This window comes from Choristoneura fumiferana, chromosome Z (assembly GCF_025370935.1).
Source record: "Choristoneura fumiferana chromosome Z, NRCan_CFum_1, whole genome shotgun sequence".
Taxonomy (NCBI): domain Eukaryota; kingdom Metazoa; phylum Arthropoda; class Insecta; order Lepidoptera; family Tortricidae; genus Choristoneura; species Choristoneura fumiferana.
The window spans coordinates 3,186,412-3,208,653 of NC_133472.1; the positions used below are offsets into that span (position 1 = coordinate 3,186,412).

General features: G+C 37.4%; 3 protein-coding genes across 3 annotated transcripts in view; 1 reads left to right on the forward strand and 2 right to left on the reverse strand.

Annotated features, from left to right (window-relative positions):
- Nucleotides 1-8,446, reverse strand: part of LOC141432090 (uncharacterized) — a 29,769-nt gene extending 21,323 nt beyond the window's left edge. Inside the window, exons 1-3 of the mRNA XM_074093531.1 lie at nt 8,078-8,446; nt 2,430-2,576; nt 1,858-1,940 (exon numbers count right to left, since the gene is read on the reverse strand). Of these exons, the coding sequence (XP_073949632.1) occupies nt 1,858-1,940; nt 2,430-2,564 (218 nt within the window). The 5' untranslated portion in view covers nt 2,565-2,576; nt 8,078-8,446. The remainder of the gene's footprint in view (nt 1-1,857; nt 1,941-2,429; nt 2,577-8,077) is intronic.
- A 535-nt stretch (nt 8,447-8,981) lies between these two features.
- Nucleotides 8,982-22,143, reverse strand: LOC141432013 (folylpolyglutamate synthase, mitochondrial-like). The gene is given in 9 exon segments (XM_074093408.1): nt 8,982-9,462; nt 12,780-13,174; nt 13,445-13,625; nt 14,352-14,488; nt 15,578-15,681; nt 15,684-15,756; nt 17,524-17,631; nt 18,207-18,287; nt 21,766-22,143. Coding segments are annotated over 9 exon segments (1,539 nt in total). The 5' UTR covers nt 21,844-22,143; the 3' UTR covers nt 8,982-9,080.
- On the forward strand, nt 9,689-11,691 carry LOC141431946 (putative RNA polymerase II subunit B1 CTD phosphatase RPAP2). The gene has a single exon (XM_074093288.1). It carries the CDS (start codon nt 9,881-9,883, stop codon nt 11,561-11,563), a length of 1,683 nt encoding a protein of 560 aa, XP_073949389.1. The 5' UTR covers nt 9,689-9,880; the 3' UTR covers nt 11,564-11,691.
- Nucleotides 22,144-22,242: the final 99 nt, after the last annotated feature.

Below are 22,242 nucleotides of genomic sequence, written 5' to 3' on the forward strand. Positions count from 1 at the left end.
TAAAACCTTTCTAACTAATCTAGTACTAAATTTATGGGAGTAGGTACGTGTTTGATGTCAAAATTATGAATATTTCTCTTTTTATTTAAAAAAAGTTAATGATGACATTTTACTCATTAGGTAACGTACTTTCGATATCAGTTCACAGTTTTTTAGGGTTCCAGAGCCAAAATGGCAAAAAGGAACCCTTATAGTTTCGCCATGTCTGTCTGTCTGTCTGTCCGTCCGTCCGCGGCTTTGCTCAGGGACTATCAGTTCTAGAAAGCTGTAATTTTGCACGGATATATATGTAAACTGTGCCGACAAAATGGTACTTACAATAAAAAAAAAATTTTTTGTACCTCCCATAGACGTAAAGTGAGGATGATTTTTTTTCTCATTCAACCCTTTAGTGTTGGATAGATCTTTTAAAACCATTTGGGGTTTGCTAAAACGACTTTTCGATTCAGTGATTTGTTTGCGAAATATTCAACTTTAAAGCGCAAATTTTCATGAAAATCGAGCGTTCCCCCCCATCTAAAATCTAAACCGGTGGGTGGAAAAAATTGAGGATGCTAATAGTAAGTATATCAAACTTTCAAATAAAACTATAACGGCTAAGTTTATTTGAGAATTATTAGTTGTTTAATAGTAAATAGCAGCCTAAGGTATAAAATATACCTAAACTTGGAAGATTCCGTATAAAATACGAAATCCATAGAAAAATATTTCTTAACTTTTTTGTAATGGCTACGGAACCCGATTTTGGGCGTGTCCGACACGCTCATGGCCGGTTTTTGATATCTGTAATAGTTACGGAATAATCGCCTGGGCACACTTAACAATCACACCCTGTATATTCTCGATAGAGCATCCCCCCCCACCTGTCATTAAATTTCGCCCCTTAAATTCCAATGGCCGATCGTAACCTATGAATGTGTCATGTTAATATTTTAAATTCGCTTCAAAAACAAAAGCAAGTGTTTTGTTGGTCAGATATTGTTTTTTAAACAGCGATCGGAACAATTGAGTTGTGAACTATTGTTATATCTATAAGTGGCTGCGCCCGCGACTCCTGATGTCGAGTGTTGACGTTAAGATACCAAGTCTATGTTTAGATAGGGCTAAGCTACAGCGGATTGGTATCACTTTGTCTATAAAGCAGCTGGTCTAAGAAGCAACTGGTCTAAGTAGCAACTGGTCTAAGAAGCAACTGTTCTAAGAAGCAAGTGGTCTAAAAACTTCCCCGAATGTCTAGTCGGTCTCCTTACATTCCGTATTGTTTGTAGAAAAGTACCTAGTCCTTTTAGGAGAGTTCACCGTAAAGAGCGAGGGGTGAATTTTTGAGCGTTTTGACCGCTCGGCCAAACGTCATTACCATCCCGCGTAGTCGTGCCGAAACGGTAATGAAAACGCCGCAAAAACACTGAATATTTACCCAGTAATAGGGTTGCCATGTGGAAAAATTAAATGTCCCAATAAAAATCGTGATATCTGCCCTGACATTTCTTGTAACAGAGATTTAGCGTAGCTTAAACGACGCACTTGAGTTTTAATTGAAGCTAAAAAATTAAGATCTTTTTAGCTGTAATATATCTTATTTTAAATGTCTTGAAAGAAATATCATTGGTTTTTATTGATTACTTAGGTACTACATACTTACATATATCATTTCATTCAATAAAACTGTATAAACTTTGTAATAAATGTATCATTTCTAAAAACCCCGACACTTGCCAAGTCCGGCCGCAATCCTGGCAGGTGGTAAAAATTCCCGACATGTCAGGACAAATCTTGCCGTAAGGCAACCCTACCCAGTAGTCTTTTCATAATAGTTCAAAGTAAGAGACTAACAGTTTTTGTTTTTATTTAACTTACTGGCATAGCAAATTCCTCCGCTCGTCGGATCGGTATGGGTATAGTTTCTTCTGTGCACACCGCTGCGTTTTCGCCAAATACACCTGCAAGAAGACAACATAATTTAAGAGCTTAGAGCTGTTATAATATTAAATTTAATTATTAATTATATTGTATTATTAAATAAGTATTATTACAAGTTCGAAGGTATTCTGCTGGAACTTATTTGGGTGATTTAAACAATTACACTTCTCTCGTACAATTTCAAAACATTTATCTAATGCCGCGGTATCGTAAATACTTCACGGACCATTTCAAGCGATACAGCACTTGTATCTATGCAGTGAGGCGTGCAATCTTCGATATAGTGCGTATTATTATATATTTAAAACTATACCTAAGCATTAATAACATGAAAACAATTCTACACTTATCTGATCAAATAGTAGATTGTACAACAATAGCATAAAACGAGCCATTCTACCCATACGGCGAGGGTGGATCGACACGTCGAGGGGAAAATGGGTTTAATGCCCCAGTTTTACACTCTTTTTTTCACTTCGATTGCGAGTAAATCAAATAGCAACAGTTACCTTAGAGGCCTCGAAGAGTAAGGCGACGAGGAACAGCGCGACCCACGTTATGGCGAAGGCCCATCGGGTGGTCACGTCTAGCCCCGCAAACAGGAACGGGCCCAGGTCGTAGCCAAACCACATGAACATGTGCATCGCGCCGGCGCCCTGCCGACAGAACACTGACTCAGTAGGGCTATACTACGAAATTCGAAGTCGTATCGTACCGTCCTTCTCACACGTATTAAATAATATAAGCGGCAGAGGGACGGCAAGATACGAAGTTCCATAATACAACTTATCTATGTACAGTCAAGTGTAAAATTAGGAATTATTGTTTTTTTGCAGTCTGTATTTTTTATTTCAACTCCAAATTTGTTACTTTTACGGGTACCTATCCGTGAAACCATATCGAAAATACACAAGACATGGATGCACAGAAAACCAGAAAAAGAATCAGATCGAATCGAACTCAGCCCTAGATAGATTTTTTCCTATGCATACATATCTCAGGTTGCTTTTTATCTACTACGCTACTTAAGCAGCAGCACTAGCGGCTAGCTCGAGAGACGTCACACTCTTTCGGAACTAACCGCTCACCCAGACAAGAGATGTCGCTACTAAGCAATCAAATTATGATTGGTTTTTTGGAGTCTTTCTGATCAGTTTGTACTTTCGATAAAAATATGTACTTATTCAAAGTTTCAAAAATATGTCCTATTCCGACTCTTATTCCGACGCAATAAGGCCGTAGTAACATATTTTTGAGTGGTTCGAATAGATACTTATTTTTGCACTTGACTGTACAAGGCGTTAATTAAATATCAGCGAACCTGAAAAAGTTTTTTTAATCGAGAGTTAAATCGATTACTTTGTACCCCTACGTATAGATTAAACACTTGTGCGTAAGAATATGCAAATATCTGTAATTGTTTTTGTTTATTAATTAATTTTAAATTTACCTTTCGTGGTAACCCTACTTCTTCCGTTGAACGGTCATAGACACAGCATGTTTTAAAAAGCGAGCGGTTGCGATTTCAAGATTTTATCCCTATCCCGTGGGAATGTCGGGATACAAAGTAGCCTATGTGTTCTTCCAGATCGTATCTACATACCAAACTTCACTAAAATCCGTTAAGCCGTTTTAGCGTGAAGGCAGTGCCGGTTTTAGCACTTCCAGCGCCCTGGGCGAGATTTGCAGGCTTCACTCAATGAGCGAGAGAATGAAACAAACCCTTAGAACATTTTTACTCCCCCCCTTGTCACACCTATTGCCGTGAAAATTGCAATTTCGTCCTTGTGTCACAAACTTGTTTTTTTCTTCCGTGGTCACAAACCACTTCACCTCCCATAAATCCATACTAATATTATAAATGCAAAAGTGTGTGTGTGTGTGTTTGTATTGTATGTTTGTCCGTCTTTCACGTCGAAACGAGATAGTTTATGGGCCAGAGAGTGACATAGGCTACTATTTATCCCGGAAAAATGCAAATGCGGGGCAAAAGCTAGTTCGTTTTATTATTATGTAAACGGTGTGCTCACGCGCCCGCATTGTGTGAAGATTTCTCTAAGAAGATTGGCTATGTAAGCCACTGCGAGCACATGATTGACACCTACGGGGTTGAAGCTGAGGGCCTACTCCGAAGTTAGAAAATCGAAGTTCGTATCGTACCTCTCGCTAGACAGACACGAACTTCGATTTTCGAATTTCGTAGTGGGCAGAAATCGGCCGGATCACATCATCGTCGCCATCATCAAAATGTGACTTTGTAACGAGGTGTCATACAGCTCGTTTCATCCTAACTCTTTGTAGTGTCTGGTTTAGCACATATTCGAAAAAATAACATTTAAATTCAAATTTCCTTTTCTAAATTCCACACCTGTTCAATTTACGTCAAGTAGCCATTCTATTCAGAGCCTCCGAGCTGAACACTTACCTTTCTTCTATCCTAGATCCTATAAATCTCATAATAAGCTCATAATTTACTACTCCTATACGAAGAAAGTTTTTATAATTGTACTGTGCATCTGTGAAGTTTCATTAGATCATTAGATAATAATACTACTGGACTTCAGTGCCATTGATTTATACATATAAATAAAGAACTGGGCACGGAAACGTAAGTTGATTAACTATGTATTTTTATAATTTTTGATGCAGTGTCAAAGCATACCTTTTAGATACTTAAGACCGCGTCTGTTTGTCCGCAGGTGCCCTTTTATTATTATCCTAAATAAATATCACTGTCTGCCCTATTCCTGTCTTCTTCCTTTACATCCAAACAACTTCCCCGGACACCACCCCGTGACAACTTAAGTAACTTATGGATGACCCATGATTTTAAAACTCCATGATTGATTAACATTAATTACGTAGTCAAAACTACGCTCCTATTTAACAATAGAAAGATTAAGCAATTATGTTTATAGTTTCTATTCAAACCGCGACAGTTCAAACATAGGTGACTCAAGACGCTAATGTTGTAAAAAAATATCATTGTTTTGCTGTATAACTGATTGTCCTCGTGTCCGTAAAATATAACAACTGTTTACCCCCGGCTAAGCACGCGTAAACCAACGTACCTACTCACTACACCGTATCGTGCCATGACCGTAACAGGAGCGTGTCAATAACGGAATGTCAAACGCATACATGACACGCGTCGGCGACGGTTGGCCGGACGGCGGACGGTGTAGCCTCATACTTTTTCGACACAAAGAATATATTTATGATGATTTTGCAGGTGGTAGGACCTTGTGCAAGGTCCGCCCGGATTGCTACCACCATCTTGCTCGCTAATCCTGCCGTGAAGCAGCAGTGCTTGCATTGTTGTTTCGGCGTGGAGAGAAAGACAGCCGGTGAAATTACTGGCACGTGAGGTATCCCATCTTAGGCCTCTAGGTTGGCAACGCATCTGCAATACCCCTGGTGTTGCAGATGTTTATGGGCGGTGGTGATCTCTAACCATCAGAAGACCCACTTGCTCGTTTGCCATCCAGTCGAATAAAAAAAATTACTGGATGGCCAAGTCAAGTGGTTAGAGAACCTACTACGAAGCTTGAGGTCCCGGGTTCGATTCCCGGCCGGGTCAGATATTTATATGAATAATACGAATGTTTGCTCTCGGGTCTTGGATGTTTTATATGTATTTCAGTACAAATTTATCTATACAAGTAGTTTAGTTCTAGCAGTTGAATCAAAATTCCGGGATACCCAAAAATCACATTCGAGTTTTTATCCCGTAGTGCTAAACAAAACGTCATCCCCCCCCCCCCCCAACGCGTGACCAAGGGACTGTTACATCTATGTGCCGTAAGGTATAGGTAGTGCCACAAGAGTTGAAGTGAATGCATTACCCACACATTAAAAAAGAATTGATTGTACAAAAGGAGAATGAATTAACATTCATTACACGACATGTTGTAGCTGTGTGTGTGTAATCATTCACCTCAACTATCGTGGCACTATCTATACATAGATGTCAATGGACTGTCACCACTGAATTTTCCAAGCTATGGTATATGACTAATTGCAAATCATTACTTCATTAAATAATGCTCAGTTTGTTATTTGAATTAGTTCCAAAGGACAACGCGTTATCACACACTCAGTGATTCATGTGTATAATATAATATTATACATGTATTATGTGTTTACACCAGTATGTACTTGCGGCTTAACATACGTAAACCATTAGCTATATCAAACTTTTTCGGCACTCCATTGGAACTAACCGCTCACCCGGACAAGAGATATCGTTACTAAGCAATCAAATGAAGATTGGTTTTTTGGAATCTTTTTGTATTTTTTATTTCAATTCCAAATTTTTACTTTTTCTCGATGAGGGCTACGGCATAGATGTCACTAGCGTCACTGCTTAAGTGACTAAGTAAGAAACAAACAAGCTGAGATATGAGGTGCATAGGGGAAATTCGTGTTGGTACCGTTGACCATCAGTGGTGTAGCGGTATAGCACGCGGTACGGATGACCGAGGACCTGGGTTCGATTCCCAGTGATGGTCTTATTTTTCTGTTTTTTCTGTGCATCTAAATTTCAGTTTGTATTTTCAATTTAGGTTTTACGGGATGACCGTAAAAGTAAAAATTTGGAATTGAAATAAAAAATACAAAAAGATTCCAAAAAACCAATCTTAGTATTATATATGTATTTAAGTATGTTTAACGTTTATACAAGCTTTGCTTACTTTTGGGACTATATTAACAGTGTCAAGTGTCCCCTGATATATCAGAGTCAGATAATCTTTATTGTTGAATCCAATAGAAAGTTTAGATGTAGTTACAAAATTACGATTTTTTCCTCACAAGATTTCGTGACATTTTCCGGACATCAAGATATTTTGGATGTTTTATGATCTCGTCCTTAGGGTTAATAATTTTTTGACAATTTCACTTTTTGAGAAATACTCATGTACCAGTAAATAATGTTTAATCATTGAAAGTTGATCAATTATAACTTGCAGGATCTGACCTAAACTTTCATTGTAAGAAATAAAAGATTTTAAAAATATAAAAAATCTTAAATTTAAAACAACTTCACATCACTGCAACTGTCTTTTTTTATTATTATTAATGTTACGTTTCATTTATATTAGTTTACAGATATATTAATTATGTAAAAAAATATTCATATGTTTGGTAAGTAATTCTGCTTGATTTCTAATTCTATACTACTCAAAAGAATATAAGGACCTCTTGAATTTTACCAGTAAAAAGAAATCAAAAATTTTTGTGTATTTACTAATTGAATACATTTAATTGAATGAAGTGTTATGTTGTACTAATAAAACCATTTTTAGACAAAGAATGTTATAAAGAATTATATTTGTTAGTATTTTCATTTCACCCATAAAATTCACATACTTAGCCCTTATTTTCTTTTTAGCAGTATACATTCATAATTTGTAGTTGTCAGTTGCACTTTCCTGTTTCATGAAGACAATTAAAAGTTACAGGAAAATGTAGTATTTATTAAACTACCTAAATAATATGCGTATGGGCACAGTGAAAGATATTAAAAAAAAACCTAGTACAGTGTTGAACAAATAACTATGAGGGTTTCAGTTATTTATTTAATGGCTAGCATGAGCGCCAAACAAATAATTAGGAGTTGAAGTGGTTGCCGTGGCCGAAATCAATCTGATCATCATCATCAGTATGAATTGTTGTTACGACACTCAAAGCAAGTAATAATTAAATCCAGTATCCTAACTAATATGTATAATAAATGCAGATTTGAGTGTTTGTTTGCTTGTTACACTTTCTTTATACAAATTAACCAATCAGAAAAAAAAAGGTATAGCAATTAAATTGAGTCCTTGATGATAAAGGATCATTTTTAACCCAGAATATTGTATGGTTCCGCGATAAACGAATTCGTAGCAGACGAAGTCGCGTGCAACAAATAAATAGTATACAATAAATAAGTAAACTTTGGAAATAACTAAAATTACTGAAGCAATTTCAAGCTACTGTAATTTTGAACATTCAAATTAAAATATTTATTGGTATTCTTTGCAGGATTCAAAGTACTCACTGGACGTAGACAAAATTGCGGGTAGCAGCTAGTAAATAAACATATAAATACTTACACCAGGCAATATATTAAAAATTTAAATGTCTATGCTGAAAATATACAGAAAACGCCTACCTTTTGTCTGTGTATATCTTGAAATTCCGATCTCTCCTGTTTACCACCAGCACACTAGATATCACCGCTCTACATTCTTATCAATGTGATAAACTAATTCGAAAATAAATAATATAATCACAGGGAGATCACAGGATACGATTTACAAGGATAATTGATTATGAAGTAGCACTGTCAATATTGTGGTGGTAAAATTGCCACCGTGAAATGTTTTATTAATTTAATCGCTCCAATGAAGTGAAAGCGTAGTTTGCGACTAAAAATTGACCAGAGAAAGGAAGGTCGTACGTATCTTGCGAACAAGAGAACAATAATTTGAAATCTGCCAAAACCAGGCTGCCAAAGTCAGGCTGGCGTTACGGGTGGCGTTTACGAAGATCGATAATGAATTAAGCCTACAATGAATAATCGCAATCGATTGTAGAACTTTTATTTTATACTTTATAACATAAACATGAAACGGCGATAACAAAACGAATGAAAAAGGAATTCAAATTTTATGTAGCAGTGTCATCCCTTTGGATACTTGCCCATAATCAATGAATTGTGATTACAAATAGATTTAAGCACAATGGTAATGGTAATACTAAATAATAAGGGCTCATAAATGTGTAGTGCAATAGGTGATTTAGCCTAAGAATAATAGCTATAGCATTAAATATAATTGACCTTTATTCTTAAACGTAAAGCGTCTTATCACATCGATCGCACGTGCAAAGAGAGCTATTGATGCTTGGGTAAGAATACGGCAGTATATTGAAAATGGCTTCCTTACTTAACTTTTATCACATCAGTTCGGAATCTACACCGAATCCAACAGATTAATACGGAATATCTGCTGCGGAATACTGCTTTATTTTGAAAAACGGGTTTAAAATATACGAAACATAATAAACATAACGCAAAAAATTAACCATTTATTGCTCAACAATATTGTATATCTAAGAAATGTGATCTCTGTAGTGGTTACATAATAAATTATTTTAAATTTCGTTAAGTAAACTTAATCTCTGCTTAAACTAGGGTCAATAATGGACAGAGCGGCTCCAACCAAATGTAGAGAGCCAGTTATAAGCACAGAACTCTTGTCAACAGAGTTACAGGAACGCTTAATACTAATTAACGCTTCTGAAACGCTTTCCATCACAAATAGATCACAATCACTAGAATTATTCGATTTCCAAATCTCAGCATTGCTACTGCATCTACTAATCAGTTCTGTGTGTTCTATTTTCGAGTAGTTATCATTTTGTTTTTGCAAATCTTTAAATGCCGTAGGAATGACGAAAAATACTACTTTAAAATGTAACTTTGTAAGTGGCTTCAGAAGAATCTCCACGTCCCGATCACCAGTTGCACTAAATATAAGGATTTTGTTTTGATACCTGGGAACAAAAATAATATTGGGTTAATGACCGACTTGATTTTTGAAAAAATCGACTTAAATCGATTTAACTACAATTGTCTTCGTAAACGCTCCCCATAGTCCTGAAGTGAACGGTTTGCTTATCTTATCGCAAATTACACTATTTTGATAAAAAAAAATATACAAAATCATTACTAAATCCTAATTTAACTTGTTAAATTTTTACGGCATCTGTTTACAGTAGTCGATTACTTCAAAAATAATTGCATAGTTAAAATCCTAAGCAGATGGGAATACAGAAGCCGAAGCTTTAAAAAAGAAACTGTCACTGTCAGTGACATGTCAATGTCAACTTCTTGATCGTGTCCCGTCCCGTGTTTGGTTTTCGTCGTATTTCACAATTATTATCACGTATCCGAGTTAAATTAGTGTACATAATGGACACTCCGACGGTCAAAGCTAAGAAGAAACCAACAAAGTTTGAGGAATTGTCAAAAGAGCAAATAAGGCAAGCGATACTAAAGAAACGCGAGAGCAATGCCAAGGCTCAAAGTATCGTAGAGAATTTGTTGGAGAAGAACATTTCCGAGGCTTACTTCGTCGAATGCCTGCCTGAAATCAACCAGAGCCATTTCGATGACATCATAGAAGAGCGGTCGATCATCCATCTATGCGGTTACCCTTTGTGTGACAAACCAATATCCGAGAGAGACATACCGAAACAAAAGTACAGAATATCGGTGAAGACGAACAAAGTGTACGACATTACGGGCAGAAAGAATTTTTGCAGCAACCGCTGCTATAATTCCGCAATGTATATCAAACAACAAATGCTCACAAGCCCCCTGTGGTTCAGGGAATACGAGGATATCCCTAAGTTCCATTTACTTCCTCCGGAATCGACTGGCTGCATGGGACAAGAGATAGATGTGTCAATCATCGACAAAGTAAAGATAATAGAGCGCCCAGCGTTCACATCTGTCAATGATTTTGCAAAGACAAGCTTAAATGAAATGGGTGACAATAATGCAGACTCAGAAGAAACTGAAACAAAAGCAGTGTCTCTTCCCAGTAGGAATACAGATAAACCTGTTATAAAAAATGAGGATAATACAAGACCAAACCCCAGTACAGAAACTAAAGAAAGCTCAATGAAGATTGAAGATAAAATAAAACCAGTAGCAAATCCATTGAGCATCATAGGAGAGATTGTTGAGAGGCCTGAACGTAAAATAGATCCCATACTAGTGAATAAACCAGTAGAGAAGCCTGCGGCACAGACTAAAAAGATCCATTCAAAAAAGCAACCAGTGTTGAGCGCAATAACCATTGAAGTGGAAAAATCTTTGGCACAGTGGTTCACACTGGACACTATGCTGTTTTTACTGGGTGAAGAGAAGGTAAGAGAAATGGTAACAGACAAAGGTGAATGCATCAAAGAATACATGAACAATTACGCTACAAGCATTTTCCATAGGTCAAATAGCTATGATCAGTATCAAGCCCTGTGCCGCAAGTTGAATATGCTAGAACTAGAAGACAAGAAGTTTAATTCCAAAACGGTGCAGAGAGAAATGAAGCCACTTCCAGACTATTCTATAATACAAGAGGAGAGTAAACGGATGCAATTAAAAGTCAAAGCATACTTAGATGGAAGCACAGACATACCAGAACCCGAGCAAGAATCTAACTCTAGCAATGACGAGACTTTAACACAGCTGCCGCTAGTTGATAGGAATGCCCAGAATGCGCTTCGAAGACGCATAGTCTGCCAGCATTTGAATAAAGTGTTACCAGATCTAATGCGGTCACTAGGTCTGCTTAGTTTCTCTGTTACTGCTGATGTAAAACTACTTGTGAACACGTTTAAACTAAGTGCAAATAATATTATGTTTAAGCCTATTCAGTGGACTTTGATAGCTATTATTATGCTGAAATTGTTGTCATTGCGTGACAGAAGACTGGAGCACAGTATGGAGCAACCGATGGCTTTCCAGCATATGCAGTTGTTGTTGCTTAGTTATAAGCACGATGGAGGCTATGTGGATCGTTTGATTTCATGGCTGACTGACTTAGACAGGTTGCTGGATACTAATGACACGCATTTGACGATTGAGTGAGTGTGACATACATAAAGACGTCTTTATGGTTGACGAAGAACCTTGTATCTATTGATAATAATAACCAGTATAGTTGATATTTGGTTGATTATGGCGTATTACTTTTAATACATACCAACTAAATATAATTGGATGTTTTATTTCATGAGATATTAATGCAATTCAGTATCAGTAAAAAAAAAACTTATAGATATACAACACTCATGTTTGATGTTTATAGCACCCCAGTAACATCATCTCATAGTCTTTTTTTTATTTATGGCTCTGTCCACCAGAGGACAATTTTGCTGGATTCTAACATATACACAGTGGCACAAAATTTAGCCCATTCTCCATTCTAAATTACGTGATACTGCAATTTTTTGTTCCGCTCAGTATATCTACATATAAAATCTACACAGTGAAATATGATAGGTAGTGGTATAAAGAATGAATGTGACCTTCACGAGGCTCGTTCCATTTTTTAAACTAATCTACATTTGAAAACATAGGGATCGTTCATAATCTGACTAGTAAAATCTTCAACTAACCTATAGGAAAGGAAGTACCCTATAGGTGGTTTGGTTACGAAAATTTGTATGGAAACACCTTTTTTTAAAGACTACATGTAACTTTTTATAGTGTTGAGTTGACTTAGAAGTAAGATATATACTTTCACTGAGCTCTTGAGTATTCTTCTCAGCCCTGGTAGCATTTGGTATTAATTTCAAGCATTTGGTATTAATTTCAACTGGATATCTCCACGCGGACCTAATAAAATGGGTCTTTATATACATGCATATCATAACTTCCCTATTATATGTTCAGAAACGACTATCAAATGGCCTTTATTAAGAAACCTGGTATCTGCGGGTGCATCTTAATGTTCACATTAAAGTACAGTGTTTACATTAAAGTATTGGTAATACTTTTTTTAACAATGCATATCTGTACATATTGTAGAAAACTTATGACATGCATGTAGATAATAATTATTATTTAAAGTCAAAGTCAAATTCAAAATACAGGCCATATCTGAACATATTATAGAAAACTTATGATATGCATATAGATAAAGTTATGTGTGCAGCTATACATAATTAGGCATTAAAACACTCGTGTGATCTTATTATGAAACTCGCCTTAAAACCACACTCGTACTTTAATGCCTCTCATTATGCACCAGCCACATAAATAACTATTACAGCACACTTGTTGTGGAACAAATATACTCTACCTGGCGTTATCTTCAAACCACTGCGCGCATATAACCATAGACTCGGCTGTGTGCGCGCCGTCCAAGTAGAACGTAGCATAGTCCCCCTCGATCTTCTGATACCTTCCCGGCCATCTACACTCCTTCAACCCCAACACAGTCTCTATGGGCACGTCGAACTCTCTCCCGTAACCCTTTTCCACGCCCGTAATGACAGCGTCAATTTCTGATAATTTCCCGCCAACTTTTTTGACAGTTTTGTTTTTTAATCCGCTCACTTTCACGTGTTTCAGCCAAGCGTGAGCGAGTTGTACCGCGAGTGAGGCGTTCGATTGGAATGCTGGCAGGTTGACTTGCAGTATGTTTTCTGATGGGATATTGTAAGTTGCGTATTCCGGGACGATTGTAAGCGGGCACTGGAAGGGAATGTAGAAATTTAAATACACAAAGCAAAAAATTACAATGTAGTAAGTGACAAAAAGTACCCTCTGAATGAGCTTTCAGGCGAGCCAGGCGTGGCGAGTATTGGGAAACCCCCCTCATGGGCCACCAAAACAAAGCAACTGGAGGTATATGAGGGATTCCTATGTCCAACAGTGGATGTCCTACTGGTCTGATGATGGATGATGATTTGACAAAAATAGCTCACTCTTTCCGGGTATCGGTGATGATGGTGACAGACCAACCTGCGTGTCAGTGGCGAAGCGAGCCAACTCCTGCATGGCTTCCGGCGGCTGGGGCACCGTGAACGCGAGGCAGCCCGGCTTCATGATGCCTGCTTTGGCGCGAGCGATCGCCGTCAACGTCGAGCCCAGGATCGCCGTGTGGTCCAACCCTAGAGCCGTGATGCCCACCACTGGGACCTTCCTGGGAACAAGAACTACTAATCACTATATAGTACTAGCTTTTGCCAATACTACTTCCTTTTGGAATTCGGTTATCGCGCTCTGTTCCCTCGGGACAGTGCATTTTTCCGGGATAAAAAGTAGCCTATGTCACTCTCTGGCCCGTAAACTATCTCTATGCCAAAAATCACGTCGATCCGTCGCTCCGTTTTGACGTTAAAAGCGGACAAACATACAAACACACAAACTTTCGCATTTATAGTATTATTACTGGTAGAGATCCCTTAAAGGGATAAGTCCGCCTTTGTCCAAGATCTCTAAGTTAGTCAATTTTATTTTGTCATGTTAGACTAACAAACCAAACCAAATATTTAAATATGTATAGGTAAAAAACTTACGAAGATGACCTGTTGTATGTAGAAGTAACGTGTCCTTATAGATAAGTTGACGTTCCATATTTGAAAAATTACTTAAGTTCCATATCTATTCTGTGCACAACTACATAAAAAAGGTTTTTACCTAACGTCATTGCAAATCTCCAAGTACTCACTTTATTTTTCTCAAACAAACTACCCACAAAAAAATTATTTTTAAACTTTAATCGTCACTGGAAATAACATTAATATTTTATTTATGTACTGTTGCTGCAATGTGGCTGAAACGTCGAGGTAAATATAATCGTTGTGTTAGCGTATCATAAGCCTTGGGTGCGGTAATAGTTATCAGTACATGATGGTACAAGCCTGACCTAAGGACGTTGGTGTAGTCAACCAGGCCGCCAATTCCGACCTCGACCACGGCCACCTCCACAGCTTCCAACAGGAAAACGTTGAAAGCCATCACCGTGAGGAAAGCGAAGTACTTCGGCATGTCTCCGTCGAACGCCTGGGGACATACGAGATCTATAAACCATAGCAATCCCAGGTTGTCCTATCGGATCCTACTAATAATGGAGGATAAAAATTACCTACAATAGATAGATACAAGATACATTGCAAGTTAAATTTAGAGGCCGGGAAGTAGGGGGGGCAAGGCTTGTATAGTGCTTTTCTCAAACATGTCATGAAATAAAAAAAAAAAAAAAAAAAAAGAAACCACTTATACTTGTATTATTTATGTATTGTATGTAAATGTGTGTATTTATGTATTTTATTTTATATTTAGTTATAAATATATTAATGTATATGTGTTATATATTTATTGTATATAGTTAGGTATTTGAGGTTTATATACGCATTTATATCTATTCAAATGTTTTGCTCTATTTGTCGATCCTTGTTTTTTGGATTGCTCCTCTACCACTCAAAGGTTGACTGGCAGAGATCCCTGCAGGGATAAGTCCGCCTTTGTACTTAACACAACTTTTATTTATGTAACCTTTTTGTTTTTCCTTTTTGTACAATAAAGAGTATAAACAAACAAACAATACTTCGCGGCCTATTATTTGTAACACAACGTCAATATTTCATTTTCTCTTTTATTCTTCAATAAAGTTATACTCTTGTGGAGTATCTTCCAACATCCTCCTTTGAGCATCCTCTTAACCTCTTGATACGACGCGACGCAACTTTCTCCTTTATCGATCGATGTGCTGCGCCTAGTCGAACTCTTCCTCTCTTCCTCGATCTTTCCTTCCAAAATGTTTTGAAGAAGTCGTCGTGTCGTATCAATGCCGCGATCACCGCGCACTAGCATCTATAGTGTTCAGATTGTCTCGCGCTTCAACCATTCTCAAGACTTCCTCATTGGTCTCCTTTCCATCCACTTATGCCTTTTCATCTCCTCCAGCACCACATTCAAAGGCTTCCAGTCTTAGCCTATCATTCTGTGTCAGTGTCACTTTCACATCCATAAAGAGAATACTCCAGATGTACATCTAATCAAATGTTTCTTGCTTTACATGACAAGCTGCGTGATTTTAACAGATTTCATTTTATGTTTGAGAAAAAGCTTTTTAATAAAAAAAAAACATACCTGCGAGCCATAAAGCATGTCGTACACGCGATGGAAATGCCGCGCGAACTCGCCGCGCTTGAGCACGCGGCAGCTGAGCCGCACGCGCTCGCGCACCGCGCACAATGTGGCGATGAGTAGAAGCCCGTGCGCAGCCCGTGACGGCGCAGGATCGACTCGCACATAGCGCTCGTCGAGCCCTGTTATAACTTTATGCTAAATTATACTGTACTGTGTAAAGGCTTGTTCGGACTAGGCTAGTATTTTAGTCTAGTACCGAGTAATTTAGTAGCTAAACGTGACTGAACACCAAATAATTAGTCGAGCAGATTAGTAAGTAATTTAGTCGAGTCAATCCATTTTATTCTATTTTTTTTTTGTAGTTTAGTAGTGAGTAGCACCCCCACCACGCGTCCGTGCTTACTCGGCCGCCGGCTAAACAAGTCCGAACCTGTCGATTTACTCGAGTTCATTAGTTGGCGTGAAAATGTCGTTTCGCTGGAGCGAGGAAACCACTTTAATACTCGACTGTAATGCGAACGATTTTTAGGCAGTAGCGAATAGTTTAGCTACTAAATTACTCGCTACTAGACTAAAATACTAGCCTAGTCCGAACAAGCCTTAAGAGCGTTTTTACATTATCCGATCCGATATCGGCATAGGACGACGATACGATATTGGGGAAAGTAAAATGTATGAAATATGTACCTATCTTTTACATTGTCCGATCCGATATGCTGGAGGCACCTTCTGACGCCCATGGGCCGCCGGACGATAATGTTTGCATGTATGCTATGCGTGTATCTAAATTGTCTCTGTGTACGCAGAGCCCGATGCGTGGCGGCCATTTTGGGCCGACAGTATCGGAACGATTTTGTCAGAAATATGTGAAAACAGCACATGGTGTCAGCTATCGGGTGTCGTCCATCGTCGTCCGATACCGATATCGGATCGGATAATGTGAAAACGCTCTAAGCCAGTTAGCCCTTTGGCTCTTCCACACGACGTTCTTATTACGCCCTGTTCTCTGCGCGTTTTCATCGCGTTTTGGCAGATACTACACGTTTTTTTGTCACAAATGAAATGTAAGCGCGCGTTTGTGTCGGTACAGTCGCATTCGAAACGAACTTCGAACGCGCATTTGTATGGACATAATTACAGTTTAAAAAACGGTCAAGGGCGAGGGCGAGTCGTACTCGCGCATTGAAGTTCAAAATTCAAATTTTTATTGCAGATATGGAACTTTTATATTATTGTGTCAAATGTTAAAACGGTTGTATTATAAAGCAGTCTGCAGCTCATTAAGAGAGCGCGATAAAATACAAACTTTTCCAAACAAATCCAATGAAAAATCATTCATTATGACGTAACTTGTTCCTAACTGAACCGACTACCTGTGAATTCTCTTAACGGCTTAAAACCACAGTATCTTCCTTGGTAGAAGCGAACCACACGTTGCTGCCTACAGTGGCCTACACAGTTTAAAACAAACCACGAACTTCTGCCATAGGTTTGAAACGCACGCTTGCCTACCAAAGGCCTTTAAATTAAATATATTTCAAAACAACTGTCTACACTGTTTAGTCTCTGTTTTAAACAGTCGTTTATAGCCGCGTAGCACAGGCTTAATTCCAAATTGATCTGTCCCCTGTACCAAAAACGTAAAAGGTGTTACAATTCTACGCGATTGTCGCCTTTTGTATGAAAAAGTTAACAATTAATGTCTAGTTAGTAGCACTTGTTATTTTAGTGGTACAGGGCCCAGAGGCCGTATTGCCTAACGCTTGCCTAACGTTTCTGACGCTCGCGATCGGAATCAAATAACAGTTTTTGTCTGCGAAATCTGTCATTTGATTGCGGTCACGATTGTCAGAAACGTATAGTCAGGGGCAATACGGCCTCTGGTTGTAAAAATAAAGTGTATGTTCTGTGGTGTCTTCTGCCCTATTCCTTGGTGGATGTGTCACCTTGCCCTTGGTGCCGGCGACGTGGATGACGGAGAGCTGGTCCAGCCGGTCCAGGGTCACGCCGGTCCTCAGCAGGTAGTTCTCCATCTCTTCAATGTTCTCACATTTCTGAAACGTCAATCCGTCATATCTATCAGTTCGTGTGAGTATGGCTTAAGTACGTTATTTTGAGTCTATCAAAACTACTTTATTATTTTCAGTCGAGCAATACTAGTTCACACACACACATACATTTAAGGATTTTATTTAGCTCTTCCCTCACAGCGACTGACGCCATAGCTGGCCACAGATTTTGATTTATTTTTAAGTAAAGAAGTTTTTTCATGCTGCAGTTAGCCATGCAAAATATAAAGAGGTTTCCTTTTTTTTTGTAGTTACTCGGTTCGGTAAGACAAGGAGAGAAGACAGACTCTCTGTTACTGGCGTGGTAGGTTGAAAGTTAAATTGGCAAAAATTCAAAAACACGCACGCTGTTAGATCGATTGTCGGCCCCTAAATGCCATCATATCGCAAATTCCGATGTATGCAATTTTCCGGAATAAAAACTATCCTATGCCCTTCCCCGGGACTCAAACTATCTGTATACCGAATTTCATTTAAATCGGTTCAGTGGTTTACAAACAAACAAACTAAGTGGCATTGTTCATATAAAGATATTAGATAGAAGTGCTCGCACAGCATACCCTGCCATCCTTGATGTTCCTCCGGATCTGCTCTATCGTGGCTTTGTTGGACTGCAGGGAGTTCAACTTGCGTATCGCCTCCTGCAATAAACGTACACAATAGTGAATTTAACAACTCCTACATTTGCTGTATCCTGTACAAGGTGTTATTTAAATTGAAATCCTAAAAGTGATTTGATTGAAAAAAATAATTTCTGACAAGTTTCTTGAGGCGCAATTTTCTTGGCAACGATGGTATTTCCGAAAACGCTGGTAGTTTAAAAAAGTGACATGTTAAAGAGACATGGTGGCCTACTTACATAATAAACATTTATATGTAAGGACACAACCTTCATTATCTGTATTTTTTTTAAATATCTATTTCCTGTGCCGTCTAAAAGTTACGAATTTAGCATTCGCTAATTAAATGTTTTAGAGAGGTTTCATACTATTTACATAATTCATTTAGACAAGATTTGTGTGACGTCACACTTACATACACTTTTTACTAAGGAGTGATGTCACAGCAGGGCTACTACGAAACTCAAAACTCGAAGTTCGTATCGTACCGCCCCTTTCGCTCTCGTATTAAACAGTATAAGTGACAGAGGGACCGCACGACACGAACTTCGAGTTTCAGATATCCTAAACGACAGACTACCTAGAGTAGACTAACAGACATAGAATATTATTTTTTCCAGGAAGCTACCCAGATATAAATTATTTTGTGCCAATGATTTTACAAAAGTGAGTTACGAATTAACTGTTTGCTTCCAACAAACCTTGACATATGAACTTTTGTCAAGTAACATCAATCTTATACAAACTAATGACTAAGCACAAAAGCAAATCTTCAGTGATACGGCAATACTGCAACATGTTCTATCTATCTTACTCTTACTAATATTATGGACGCGCAAGTTTGTATGGATGGATGTTTGGATGTTTGTTACTCTTTCATACAAAAACTATTGAACGGATTTGCATGAAATTTGGCATACAGGTAATATATACCCTGGATTAACATATAGGCTACTTTTTATTCCGAAATAATGTATGGTTCCTGTGGGATCACTTTACACTGCTTCAAGTGGTAGCAGACCTGAGTATCCCACTTATATAATAAATGCAAAAGTTTGTAAGTCTGTTTGTTTGTTTATTTGTTACTTCATTTCATAGTTCCAGTGGGATAGTGAAAACCAAATTCAACGCGGATATAGTCACGGGAATTAGGCTAGTTTCATAATAATTTCAGCTTGATACATCCATGTGTTCCTGAGGAAAAGGGTTTTGATAGACAGACAACAAAGTGATCCTATAAAGGGTTCCATTTTAGGCAAGTACAGAACTTGAAAAAAAAAACCTGTAGCCCAGCTATGATGATCAGATTGAGGTGAAATGCAAGCTAATATTAATTTTAATAATTAATTCTTAAAAAATATGACATCAGTATGGATAAAAAATATATTGAAAATACAAACTGAAATATAGATGCATAGAAAAACCGAAAAATAAGACCAGCGCTGGGAATCAAACCCAGGTCCTCGGCATTCCGTGCCACGTGCTATACCACTACACCACCACTGGACAGTGATACCCCAAGCAGCACGACAGGCTGTATAGAAGCTGTATTTTAGTTTTATTGTATTCCACAGGCTATATAGTGAGGCTGTACAAGGGCTGTATAAGCGCTTATACAACCTCTATAAGTAAAAATTGGGCCCCTTGTTATACAGCCTTATGCGTTATTACAGCTGTATAGTTGCTGTATAGCTAAAAAATAGGCTGTACTATAGCTGTAGAAGAGCTGTAGTATGATGTTGAAGAAAACCATAGGCATATAGTTATTCTCTTATAAGTTTTTTAAAAAGATAATAGTTCTTCATTGGTTTTTTATGAGAATTACAATGTGAAATTTATGAAAACAACCGCTTATTCTTTTTAGTTATGATAATGGTGGGCCGCCAATTTACTGTGAAGTTATAAGTCAAGAATAAATGTTGGACTTTAGGTAGTGATAATTGTAGATTCAACGTGCCGATTTATTTTTACTGGGAAATAGTGCATAGTTTTGTGGAAAAATATTCACGCGCCCGCGAAATACTGAAGAATTCACGAGGAATATTACCAAAACAAGTAAGTAAGTTTATGGTTTTGAGGTTAGAATCATAAGATTGTTAAATAATACTGTACAACAGGTATCACTTATGATTTATTTATCTGAAAATCATAACTATAACTTCAGCAATACTCAAAATAATGTAAGAAGTCATATTTTCTTTTATTGTTATTTGTTCAAAAATGGCGACAGATTTTATACAGCGTAAAAGATATCTGGAGAGTATTATAGATTCCGTGGTTTTACTACGCACTTTCTGGATTCCATTTCACAGCTTTTACCCTTTAATAGCCGTTATAATATAATATTTTTATTATATAGGCTGTACATCAGTTTTCAGCAAATAAATTATACAGCATGTCAGTAATATAGATTAAAGCTGTATTACAGAATTCATTTATTATTATAGTTCTATTAAATCATATTTGACAGAAGTTATGAAACTATTACACTGACAAGAGTGTACAGTTACGCATTAATAATAAGCTTTAGAAAGTAGTTTTAATATACCATTATACAGAAACAAGTATAAAGTGATACCATTTTATAACTTATAGCTGTAGTAAGTAAGTGATCACATGCAAAATACAGCCTTTATGCAGCTTGAAGGATAACATTAGATTGAAGTGTCAAACAATGCATAGGGTTTTAAAGTGGAGTTCAAATATTCTGTTTTAAAGCTTTAAGTTTACACGGAGTATTTTATAAAAACTTAGTACAGCTTTAGCTGTATAATAACGGTTTAATCACTTTTATAAGTAAATAATCTTTTCTTGACACCTTTATGGATCACCAGTAGAACTCTAAGTTCTAATAGTGCTGTATATTTGATGTCGGCAACGCTTGCGTGCTGCTTGGGACAGACACAAATTTCTCCTATGCACCACATATCTCAACTTGCTTGCTTTATTTTTCGCTTTTTCTATGCATCAATATTTCAGTTTGTATTTTCGATATGGGTTTTAAGGGATGACCATAAAAGTAACAAATAAAATTGGAATTCAAATAAAAAACACAAAAAGATTTCAAAAAACCAATCTTGATAAAAAATATATTGTCTTTTATCCTGAATTCATAAAACTATAGCTAAATCTGGTGGTACAGGAAAAGTTTTGAGTGGCAAATGTGTGGCACAATGCAATGCAGCATTGACAGTAATTCCACAGCCATTATTCATAAATAAAAAAAAATAAAAAAAATAAACTTTTTGTGCCTACTTACTGGTGTCTAAAAATATTTATATATTAAAATCTATTTAATTGCACTAAAGGCGGCAAAATCGCTAAACAACGCATCGCCTGCTTATTTACAACAATTAAATACACAAATATGAAAACTAAACTGGAGTTTACGTCTGTTTCTTTTTAAAAAATGCACAATTACTTATCCTCAATACACAAAATACGTCGCAGCAACTAAACTCGATTTTATTGTTCCAATTTAAATAAGTTAGCCAGTTACCTCGTAAGAATATTTAGAAGACATCCTCCTCGTTCCACTAGTCACCACTGCACTATATGTGGATAAAAGCCAATTCATCAGCGGCCTGCGTGACGAATTCGATTATCAAGGCTAAATAAGAAACGCAGACTTGTAAAGTAAAACACGTTACGGCGTCAAATCACATGGCCGGTCAGCGCGGCGCGAGCCAACGGCCTTATCAATTGATCGACGACATCTGACCCCGACGATCTAGCGTCATAACTGGAAACCGAATATTACCGGTGAAGCGCGAAACAATAGCCATTTTGCGATAGTTTTGTGATTTCGATTTCATAACATAACCTCAAATTGCAGAATGTCGCATTGTCAGTCAAGCATGTCAGATCAGCTGTTTTTTTTTTATCGGCGTGCCGGGCGATTAGGCCATGGCATGGCTGCAACTCGGCTTGTATATTGAATTCAATGTAGAATAGAAAGTATGTTGTAGAAAGAAAA